Here is a 12227-nt window from a genome sequence, read left to right as displayed (position 1 = left end):
TTTCAACATACAAAATAAACTGCACTGAGTGCTCTCCGCATAATTGCAACCCTCATTTCCCAACATCTTGCAATTTGTATATATCTAAAATATTCCATCATACCAACCACATTCTCTAAGTCACTTACAAGAAAGCCAGTGACATGCTCCCTTCCTTCTTGTAGATGGATGTGTAGAACATAAAACACTATGTTCTATTCAGTGATCAGATCAATATTCAGTGATCAGAAAAGGCTAGACCCATTTTTATGTCTGCTGTATAGCAAACTAATCTGATGATCATTTGCTACAACATCTAGTGAGCCTGAGGCTCTGAGCTTAAGGACTGCAATTATCTTCATAGCTCGGAACACTGCTCCCCATTCTCTGATTCTAGTTTAGCTGCAGGAAGTAACATAATCGGTGACAGCCTTCTTGGTAAAGTGAAGCCACCTGAAATATTGTTCTTTAAATATGAGATGAGCCCACTGAAGATTTTGGATATGGCCTCATTTTCTCCAATGATACATCCCCGAAACATATATGGACCACCTATGAGCACAATAAAACATTGCAGTCAAACACCCTCTCAAATTTATTGCAAGGCACCAAAATTAACTTGTAGAATGGAAAAAATAACTGGGAAAAAGAGGTTGTGTATCTGTAAGGAATTGCTTAGTCGTTTTAATAGTGTTGTAGTACAGTCCTTTGTGCCTGTTAATGTGATATGTCAGGCACTGGGGAAAACCAATTTCATGGAATGCTCCTGTACTAAGAATAATACTCTAATTGCATTGAGGCTTCCGATTTCTTTCAGTGTATAACCTGGATGCGGTGACAGCCCATTGCAATCGGATAGGCAGCAGACATCTGGTGCAGAATGATCCAGACATACCATCCACTGTATTGGACCCTTAGACAATCAATATGTTTCTGTAGAACAGATGAAGTGTGATCAAATTTCTACATCAGTGTCTCCTTGTACATTCTTAAGGAACACAATGCATGTTGCTCTGTAGCATATTTTTAAAAAGCAAACTCCATAGTACATTATTGATTGTTTTCCTGTGAATATAAAGTGCTTTATTTTGATTGTTCATATACTGTCCAAAAATATTTACCCTATGTGTTTTACAAAATGTCCATAAACAAATATCAGCAGATTTTTAAATGCAATTGAATTAAACCAAAGGCATGTTGACCAAAGAGCCTCATTTCATACCAAATAGTATTTTTAAAAAGGAATCCCTTGTTGAAAATTCATGTTTATGGCATCAGTTCTTATGTCATTAACGCAGACTCAGCAGTGTAGGGAAATCATTCTATGATTTGGAGTAATGTGTTCCGAGGAATCATGCAGCACGATCATAACTTTGTTTGACTATCATCATTGCCCTTTGCAGCTGCTCATATGTCACAAACATTATCACATTCCAGCTGCCAAGGCGCAGATAAGAGGGAAAAAACCTACAATAGAAATGAACACTGATAGTGAGTCCAGAATGTTTAAGACATGGTGGAAGAAGAAAACAACAGTTATATTACTGTTACAGGTTAACTAAGTTGCATTTTAAGAACTTCGAGTTAAACTAAAAGCCACAGTGATCTGATTAGAGAATGTGGATTCAGTCAAGAACCTCTGAGAAATTGGACAGCGAGACCGTTGGGTTCAGGTGCATCGTTCCTTGAAAGTGGTGTTACAGGTAGACAGGGTGGTGAAGACGGCATCTGGCACACTTGCCTTCATTGGTCAGAGCATTGTGTAGGAGTTGGGACATCATGTTGTGACTGCGCATGATATTGGTGAGGCCACTTTTGGACTATTGCATTCATTTCTGGTCGCCCTGCTATAGGAAAGATATTATTAAATTGGAAAGGGTTCAGGAAAGATTTACAAGTATGTTACGGTTTGAGTTACAAGGACAGATTGGATTGGCTGGGAAGTTGAGGGGTAACCTTACAGAGGTTTATAATGTCATTAGGGGCAGAGATAATGTCAACTGCAAAGATTTCTTTTCCTAGGGTAGTAGAGTCTAAAGCTAGAGGGTATGTAAGATGAGAGGGGAAAGATTTAAAAAGGACCTGAGGGACAATGTTTTTACATAGAGAGTGGTGTATTTGTGGAATCAACTGCCAGAGAAAGTGGTAGATGCAGGTACAATTACAATATTTAAAAGACACTTGGAAGGTACATGAATAGGAAAGGTTTAGAGGAATATAGGCCAAATGGAGGCAAATGGGACTAGTTTAGTATGAGAAATCTGGTTGGCACGGACAAATTGAACTGAACGGTCTGGTTCCGTGCTGTATGACTCTATGATTCTATACAATAGAAAAAACAATAGCTAGACATATACTATGATACGTTAGGGGGCTGAAGAGAGGTTTGGTACTTGATGCTTATTGTTTCTCATTCATGTACGTGATCATGCTAATATTATTGAGCATCATGCTAAGATTCTGAACTTTGGCAAGACTAGTGGGATTTTCTAGATTTGAAATATCTCCTGCTCTGCTTAATACCAGTATGAATCTTTAATATGTAAATATATTCCTGATTTCTCAATTATGTAAGCTGGTGAGTAGTTGAGCCAAAATATCCTTGGTTTTGATCCTTGGTCTATACTGAACTTGTTTATTTCAGCTGGGCCAACAGGGATATTAGTGCAACTGGGTGTCAGTATGACCGCTAGTCTGGGAGAGATTAGCCAGGTTTCTTACTCCTGAACCTACCCACCTGTGACTACTACAACCATGCATCAGAACCAAGTTCAGCTACAATGTCCCTTGTTTGAATCATCAGTTGAGACTGAGTAGCTATGTGATCCTAAGAAACTGACTCCAGTAAGGAAGCATGGGGAGAAAATCAATAGATAAAGCAAAACACCAATTAAATGTAGATATAGGACGTTTAATGTAAGATGAATGTTTGAGGACTCTGGGTCTATACTCGATGGAGTTTAGAAGGATGAGGGGGGATCTAATTGAAACTTACAGAATACTGAATGGCCTGGACAGAGTGAATGTTGGGAAGAAGTTTCCATTGGTAGGAGAGACTAGAACCCGAGAGCACAGCCTTAGAGTAAAGGGAATATCTTTTAGAATGGAGATAAGATGAAACTTCTTCAGCCAAGAGTGGTGAATCTATGGACTTCACTGCAACAGAAACCAGTCAAGGCCAGGTCATTGATAAACTGATACAGATACCTTCCTCGTTGTCAACGGCATCAAAGCTTACGGGGACAAAGTTGGAGAATGGGGTTGAGGAAACTTATCAGAGCTGAAAAAGTGTTGCTGGAAAAGCGCAGCAGGTCAGGCAGCATCCAAGAAGCAGGAGAATCGACGTTTCGGGCATGAGCCCTTCTTCAGGAATGAGGAAGAAGGGCTCATGCCCGAAACGTCGATTCTCCTGCTCTTTGGATGCTGCCTGACCTGCTGCGCTTTTCCAGCAACACTTTTTCAGCTCTGATCTCAGTACCTGCAGTCCTCACTTTCTTCTGAGAAACTCATCAGCCATGACTGAATGGTGGAGTAGATTTGATGGACTGAATGGCTTCATTTCTGCTCCTATGTCTTATAGTCTTATATACTTTTCTGTTAATTAAACTGAATTAAATTAATTTACCCTTTGTAAAAAGCTGTTGGTCCTTCATTACTCAGCATTTTCCAAGCACAATTGAGTGCACTCTTGTAGTGTCCAGGAGCAGAGTTCATGTACCTCGTCTTTACCACATCAACAGGAGAAGCTGCTACTGTTGCACAAAACCCTGCACCAAAGGCTGAGAGGAAGTGGCACGGAAAGTTATCTACAAATTAGAACAAATTCTGATCAGTTTTCGAGTTTGCATCCGTTAAAGTGAAGACACGAGATTATAATCAACTTGTACCTTCTGTGTAAGGAAGAGTATACTATGGTGTTGTATATCTGGATGGGGTATCAAGCTTTCTGGATTAACAAAGTTTGGGAGAAGATTTGTAGCTCGGGTGCTCGTTGTTGTGGTTCTGTTCGCCGAGCTGGGAATTTGTGTTGCAAACGTTTCGTCCCCTTTCTAGGTGACATCCTCAGTGCTTGGGAGCCTCCTGTGAAGCGCTTCTGTGATGTTTCCTCCGGCATTTATAGTGGCTTGTCTCTGCCGCTTCCGGTTGTCAGTTCCAGCTGTCCGCTGCAGTGGCCGGTATATTGGGTCTAGGTTGATGTGTTTGTTGATAGAATCTGTGGATGAGTGCCATGCCTCCATGAATTCCCTGGCTGTTCTCTGTTTGGCTTGCCCTATAATAGTAGTGTTGTCCCAGTCGAATTCATGTTGCTTGTCATCTGCGTGTGTGGCTACTAAGGATAGCTGGTCGTGTCGTTTCGTGGCTAGTTGGTGTTCATGGATGCAGACCGTTAGCTGTCTTCCTGTTTGTCCTATGTAGTGTTTTGTGCAGTCCTTGCATGGGATTTTGTACACTACATTGGTTTTGCTCATGCTGGGTATCGGGTCCTTCATTCTGGTGAGTTGTCTGAGAGTGGCTGTTGGTTTGTGTGCTGTTATGAGTCCTAGTGGTCACAGTAGTCTGGCTGTCAGTTCGGAAATGCTCCTGATGTATGGTAGTGTGGCTAGTCCTTTGGGTTGCGGCATGTCCTCGTTCTGTTGTCTTTCCCTTAGGCATCTGTTGATGAAATTGCGCGCCAAAAACGGATACCCGTGCAATTTCATCAACAGATGCCTAAGGGAAAGACAACAGAATGAGGGCATGCCGCAACCCAAAGGACTAGCCACACTACCATACATCAGGAGCATTTCCGAACTGACAGCCAGTCTACTGCGACCACTAGGACTCATAACCGCACACAAACCAACAGCCACTCTCAGACAACAACTCACCAGAACGAAGGACCCAATACCCAGAATGAGCAAAACCAATGTCGTGTACAAAATCCCATGCAAGGACTGCACAAAACATTACACAGGACAAACAGGAAGACAGCTAAAGTTCCACATCCATGAACACTAACTAGCCACGAAACGACACGACCAGCTTTCCTTAGTAGCCACACACGCAGATGACAAGCAGCATGAATTCGACTGGGACAACACCACTATTATAGGGCAAGCCAAACAGAGAACAGCCAGGGAATTCATGGAGGCATGGCACTCATCCACAGATTCTATCAACAAACACATCGACCTGGACCCAATAAACCGGCCACTGCAGCGGACAGCTGGAACTGACAACCGGAAGCGGCAGAGACAAGCCACTACAAATGCTGGAGGAAACATCACAGAAGCGCTTCACAGGAGGCTCCCAAGCACTGAGGATGTCATCTAGACAGGGGACGAAACGTTTGCAACACAAATTCCCAGTTCGGCGAACAGAACCACAACAACTTTCCGGATTAAATTTAGCATAGTGAAAATGTGTGCCTTTACGATGTGCTAAATCAAAGTCTCTGACTAAGTTCTGTGTTTTGTTGCAGAAGCTTAATGAAATGAAAGTTGGCATTATTCAGTCCTGAATAATTTTATACACAAACTTAAAATAATAGGAGAAACCTAAATATTAATAATGTAAAACATAAGGGGAGAAAAAGATTTCCGGTTTATTCTTTGTTTCTCTTAGTCTCACTGTGCATCAAGATTTGTTGATCTGGTAACATTCCAGAAATCATGCATGCTTACAAGAGCCAACCATATATATTTAAACAGGAAGTTTTTTTATTTGAAAGACATATCTCTGAAAGTCATGTGAATCAACATCAGTCCTATCTCAATGTGAGATTTTTAGTCACATGTCTGTACCTGATGTTAACTTGACAGTAGAAATCAAGGGAATCCTGAGAAGCGTATAAAAGCAGTAGGAGTATACTTAAGAGGGAAATCAGGAGAGCAAAAAAAGGACATGAGATAACTTTAGCAAATATGGTTAAGGAGAATCCAAAGGGATTTTATAAATACATTAAGGACAGAAGGGAAACTAGGGAGAGAACAGGGCTCCTTAGAGATCAGCAAGGCAACGCATGCATGGAACCACAGGAGATGGGGGAGATACTAAGAGTATTTTGCATCAGTGCTTACTGTGGAGAAAGATATGGAAGATAGAGAACATGGGGAAATAAATAGAGACATCTTGAAAAATGTTCATTTTACAGAGGAGGAGGTGCGATGTCTTAAAATGCATAAAAGTGGATAAATCCCGGGAGCTGATCAGGTGTACCCTTGAACTCTGTGGGAAGCTAGAGAAGTGATTGCTGGGCCCCTTGCTGAGATATCTGTATCATCGATAGTCACAGGTGAGGTGCCGGAAGACTGGAGATTGGCTAATGTGGTGCCAAGAAAAGTGCTAAGGACAAGCCAAGGAATTATAGACCGGTGAGACATCAAATGGTGAGCAAGTTTTTGCAGCGAATCGTGAGGGACAGGATTTACATGTATTTGGAAAGGCAAGGACTAATTAGAGATAGTCAACATGGCTTTGTGTGTGGGAAGTCACTAACTTAATTGAGTTTTTTGAAGAAGTAACAAAAAGAGGATTGACGAGGACAGAGTGGTGGACGTGATCTGTATGGACTTCAGTAAGGCATTCGACAAAGTTCCTCATGGTAGACTGGTTAGCAAGGTTAGCTCACATAGAATACAGGGAGAACTAGCTATTTGGATACAGAACTGGTTCCAAGGTAGAAGACAGACGAAGGTAGGAGGTGTTGCAGGCCTGTGACCAGTGGTGTGCCACAAGGATCGGTGCTGGGTCTATTGCTTTGCTTCATTTATATAAACCATTTGGATGTGAACAGAGGAAATATGTTTTGTAAGTTTGCAGATGACACCAAAATTGGCAGTGTAGTAGACAATGAAGAAGGCTACCTCAGAGTAGAATGGGATCTTGATCAGATGGGCCAATAGCTGAGGAGTGGTAGATGGAGTTTAATTTAGAAAAATGTCAGATGCTGCATTTTGGAAAGGCAAATCAGAGCAGGATTTATACACTTAATGAGGAGAAAGTGAGGACTGCAGATGCTGGAGATCGGAGTCAAAGAATGTGGTGCTGGAAAAGCACAGCCAATCAGGCACCATCCGAGGAGCAGGAAAGGAAAGGCTTATGCCCAAAGTGGTTGATTCTCGTGCTCCTCGGATGCTGCCTGACTGGCTGTGCTTTTCCAGCACCACACTCTTTGACACTTATGCACTTAATAGTACGGTCCTGGGGAGTGTTGCTGAACAAAGAGATCTGGCAGTGCAGGTTCATATTTCCTTGTAAGTGCAGTCGCACATAGAAAGGGCAATGAAGAAGGTGTTTGGTTTGCTTACTTTTATTGGTCATTACACTGAGTATAGGAGTTGGGAGGTCATGTTGCAGCTGTCCAAGACTTTGGTTAGGCCACTATTGGAATAGTGCATGTAATTCTGATCTACTATAAGAAGGGTGTTGTGAAAATTGAAAGGTTTCAGAATTGATTTCAAGGTTGGAGGATCTGAGCTATAAGGAGAAGTTGAATAGACTGGGGCTGTTTTCTCTGAAGTGTCGGAGGCTGAGGGATGACCTTATAGAGGTTTTGTAAAGTCATGGGGGGCATGGATAGGATAAATAAACAAGGTATTTTCCTTTGGGGAGAGGGAGGGGAGTCCAGAACTAGAAGGCATAAAATAAAGGTGAGAGAAGAAAGGTTTAAAAGAGACCTAGTGGCAACTTTTTCACGCAAACAGTGGTGTGTGTTTGGAATGAGCTGCCAGAGGAAATGGTGGAGGCTGGTACAATTACAACATTTAAAAGGCATCTGAAGGGTATATGGTTAAGAAGGGTTTAGAGGGATATGGATCAAATGCTGGCAAATGAGACTAGATTAATTTAGAATATCTGGTCAGTATGGATGAGTTGGCCCAAAGGGTCTATTTCTGTGCTGTATATCTCTATGATTCTAAATATTATTTGTTTGACTCCAGCCAGCACATTAGTACGTGATATTAGTGATAGCCAGGGAAGCTGGCTGGTAATGTTGTTATAATATTTTAGATTGGATTACTTACAGTGTGGAAACAGGCCCTTCGGCCCAACAAGTCCACATCGACCCACCGAAGCACAACCCACCCATACCCCTACATTTACCCATTACCTAACACTACAGGCAATTTAGCACGACCAATTCACCTGACCCACACATCTTTGGACTGTGAGAGGAAACCGGAGCACCCGGAGGAAACCCACGCAGACATGGGGAGAACGTGGAGACTCCACACAGTCAGTTGCCTGAGTCGGGATTTATTTTGTTGCGTATATAAATACTGAATAAATTTGATAATTGCAGCAATGTGAAAATGGAGTAAATGTCAAACACAAATAAGACAGTAAAAAGTTAGAAGTAAATAGGGAGTTAGGTAATTTCATTCAGTGTTATCCATGCTAATCTACTATTTTAAGAATCAGAATAAACTTGAATTTCCATGTCTTTTTCACTGCTAAAAATATACACTCCTCTGTCTTGCCCCCACCAAAGGGCAAGACAACTTTTTTTTCACTGGATGTGGGAGGCCTTGACTTATGATCTATCCCTAATTATCCTTGGAAAGGTGTGGGTGAGCTGCCTTCCTATACACCTTGGGGTGTGATTAAGGGCATGGTTAGTTCCAAAGCACAAGACTTCAGTATTACTGCCAGTGTATCAGCAGGGCCCTTTGTCTTTTCAGTATCCAGTGCCTTCAGCTCTTTGTTGATACCAATCCGATACCATGTGGACTGAACCAAATTGGCTGAAGACTGGTATCTGTGATGCTAAGGACTAGAGGAGGAGGCTGAGATAGATCACCAGCTGTCACTTCTGGCTGAAGAAGGATATTTCAGTCTCGTGTTTCATTTTGATGTGCTGGACTCGTCTATCAGTGAAGACAGAAATATTTGTGGAGTTTCCGCTTCCTGTTATTTGTCTAGTTGTCATAGAGTCATAGAGATGTACTGTGGCAGGACTGCATTGCCTTAGATCTGATCCGTTGGTTGCAAGATCACTGAGCAATGTCTGTAGCATTTGGCTTCCACTGTTGAACATGCAAGTAGTCCTGCATTCTATGGGCTGTTGCAGGCTGCAGCATGACATAGATTGGATGCAGAGCTAGGCTGAGAAATGGCAGATGGAGTTCAACCTGGATAAATGCGAAGTGATGCATTTTGGAAGGTCAAACTCGAATGCTGAATATAGGATTAAAGACAGGATTCTTGGCAGTATGGAGGAACAGAACTTGGTGTTCAAGTACATAGATCCCTCAAAGTTGCCACCAAGTGGATAGGGTTGTTAAGAAAGCATATGGTAATTTGGCTTTCATTAACCGGGGAATTGAGTTTAAGAGCTACAAGGTTTTGCTACAGCTCAACAAATCCCTGGTGAGACCCTGGTGAATACTGTATCCTGTTCTGGTCACCCTAGTTCTGAATTGCTAGATTGGTTCAAAATTTCTCCCATTTTGTGCAGTTCTAGTGTCACACAACAAGATGGAGGGTATCTTCAATCTGAAGATGGGACATTGTCTCCCATCAAGAATGTAATAGACAGATGCATCTGTAATTGATGAAATTGAGGTCAATCAATTTTTCACTCTTGTTTGTTCCCTCGCCGCCTAGTGTGGACTCAATCTAGTTGCTATGACTTTAGATGGTAATGGATCTCAGCAGGTCTCTTTATCCATGCTTGACCTGATGTCACAAAATTTCTTCAGGTCCACCGCCAATATTCAGAATTCCCAGGGCAAGTTCCTCTTAACTATATACCGCTGTGTTGCCATCTCTGCACGGTTGCCCTGGTGGTGGGACAATGCATACCCAGGGATAGTGATGATGGTGTCTGGGAGGTTATTTGTAACATAAAATTCCATAAATATTACAATGTCAGACAGTTGCCTGAGATAGTTCTTGCAACATTAACATAAGGCCCCAGATGTTAATAAGGAGGACTTTGTGGGCCAACATGGTGTACTTGCCAGTGTTGTCTCTAGTACCTCAACAGATTCTGATTTTTCTGTCTGATTTCATCGCTTTTCTTACACTTTGCAGCAGTTAGATACAATTGAATGGTTTGCTGGGCCATTTCAGTGGGCATAGACGAATCAATCACATTGCTGTAGAATCACATGTTGGCCAAACCAGGTAAGGGTGCTAGGCTTCTATTCCCGAAGGGCATCAGTGAACAGGGTTTTTACAATAGTCAACAATGACATCAAGGTTCCTTATACTAGTTTTTAATTCCACATTTATTTATTGCATTTATATTTCACTATCTGCTGTGGCAGGTTTCAAACCCATGTCCCTAGAGCATTGACCTATGGCACCTAGATAAGTCCAGAGACACAAGCACTGTGCAACCACCTCGCTCAGTATGGTCCTGTAAATTATGCTAAAAGTTCCCTTGCTATATGCAGAGCACAACATAAGATTCATGTGGACTGAGCACTGATACTAACTCACAACAAAGAAAATGAGTATGCTTTGACCCTCTTTTCTGACATTTTCTTTCAATCTGCTAGGATTTTTGCAGCCTTTATTGTTCATTTCTGTCAGCGCTCTGCTGATTCTTCCATATCATTCTTTTTGTTAAATTCAAATCCAAAATATAAACTGGAATCTGGTTGACTTAACGCAGCAGAATGCCACATGGATTTCACACTATGACAGTAACAAAAATTACTTCCTAGCTTCCTCATTTTGCACTCAAGTGTTTTTATTATGACAAGATATCGACATGATACCCACTTTGCAGCTAAAAGTAGGCAACAGCAAGAAATCTACACCAACACTTCCAGCTTGATTCAGTTTGCTTAAGGCACAGCTACTTACAGTGTAACACAAAGAGGGCACTTTCTTGTCTTTGTACAGAATGCAGCAAAAACAACAAAAAGAGGATCTGGAATAAAATTTTCCAAGAAGGTGTTAGCCCACCTGTCAACAGATTTTCCCTCAAAATGGCCTCTTTAATGATGTCATAGGTTACAAGTTCTGAACAGTTGACGATGGCATTTCGAGCAATATTGGGTAAAGTTCCTAAAAACAGAGACAAACAAGGCATGATTAATGTAATAGAAATGCATTCCTTTTCCAGGATTTTTCCAACTGGACTTACGATGCAGGATCCACCACAATGGAAGTGATTCTGCAAAACAGGCAGGTAGCATCAGAGTGGATCTTTGCAGAGAACAGGCCCTGTTTCCACAACAACAGCTCCCACCTTTCACTCAGTAAAATTTTTAAAAGTTTCCAAACCCTCTTTGATAGTTCCTGAAAAAATGTGTGTAAGCTGAGTGGCAGAAGGGAATAGTGTAGCCATTGGGTAAAGGGTTAAGGTGCAAGGAGCCAAGTGGTGATGGAGTAGAATACCAACTGTGCAGTTAGGGAGGCACATCAGCTAGGGTGTAGTGTAACAAACAGGAAGCTAAGGAACTAAGGCAGCAGCTGGGTGAGGGGGTAGAGTGAAGGACTGGTGACAGTGTAGGGTGCAAGGTGTGTCAGGCGGGTGTGAGATTACATTGGCAGATGGATTTTTCACAGGCTAAGGTGGCAGGTGCCAAGTGCCCGAGGCAGTACAACTTGTAGATCAGTGGGTCCGGAGCCAAGATGGGTGAGATGATGGCAGGAGGAATGTGGTTGGGTGAGGTGCTTGACTGTTTGCAGGGTGTGAGGGGTGGGATTGAGTGCCTACCCAGTGATGGTGTTTGGGTGTTAGCTGAGAGTGCTGGCTCATTGTGTGTGTGATGCGGGGAGGGGGTACGCCAGATTAATAGTTACCAAGGAATTAGAATTGGTTTTAATCCTACTGGCTGACTCTTCAGTCTCCAAAGAAGGGTACCAGACACTGCTTAATTGCCCACTGCAAGTTCCAACCCCCTGGGCAATTATTGCATATTTTTGGGATATGATCAGAGATCATAAGATCTGGGCCATGAAGAGATGTTACACACAAACTTGTACCTTTCCACAGTCCTCGAATTCCTTCTTCTCTGGCGATTGATTTATATGCCTGAAGTGTGCCATGGTATCTCTTTGTAACACCCCTGAGGTTCACTTGTGCCTGGAAACGAACTTTAACCACATCGGTCGGTTGAGCCACTAGCACAGCGAGTGCTCCTGTAGTACATCCTGCCAACAGGCGGACAACCATACCGGTATCTGAAGGAAAGGATTTATCATTATTTCACATACGCTATTACACCTAGACCGTAATATATATGAAAACATCTTTTGTTCCAAACTGTTTATGGTAAAAATATTTGTGTTATTCAACAAGAAACATA

At 42.2% G+C, this 12227-nt stretch overlaps 1 protein-coding gene across 6 annotated transcripts in view; it reads right to left on the bottom strand.

Annotated features, from left to right (window-relative positions):
- Positions 1-1064: 1064 nt before the first annotated feature.
- The window catches only part of ucp1 (uncoupling protein 1), an 86260-nt gene continuing 75097 nt past the window's right edge, over positions 1065-12227 (bottom strand). For 5 of the 6 annotated variants that reach the window (XM_060851300.1, XM_060851297.1, XM_060851298.1 and 2 more), the window contains 4 exons: positions 11905-12102; positions 10879-10980; positions 3605-3785; positions 1070-1446 (listed from right to left, as the gene is read on the bottom strand). In XM_060851300.1, the coding sequence (XP_060707283.1) occupies positions 1332-1446; positions 3605-3785; positions 10879-10980; positions 11905-12102 (596 nt within the window). In that variant the 3' untranslated portion in view covers positions 1070-1331. Of the gene's footprint in view, positions 1447-3604; positions 3786-10878; positions 10981-11904; positions 12103-12227 lie in introns of all 6 variants that reach the window. The other variant, XM_060851302.1, reaches the window with a different exon arrangement.

Source organism: Hemiscyllium ocellatum, chromosome 36 (genome assembly GCF_020745735.1).
Source record: "Hemiscyllium ocellatum isolate sHemOce1 chromosome 36, sHemOce1.pat.X.cur, whole genome shotgun sequence".
NCBI classification, from domain to species: domain Eukaryota; kingdom Metazoa; phylum Chordata; class Chondrichthyes; order Orectolobiformes; family Hemiscylliidae; genus Hemiscyllium; species Hemiscyllium ocellatum.
The sequence above is the reverse complement of the archived record's forward strand: the minus strand, read 5'-3'. Positions and strand labels throughout refer to the sequence as shown.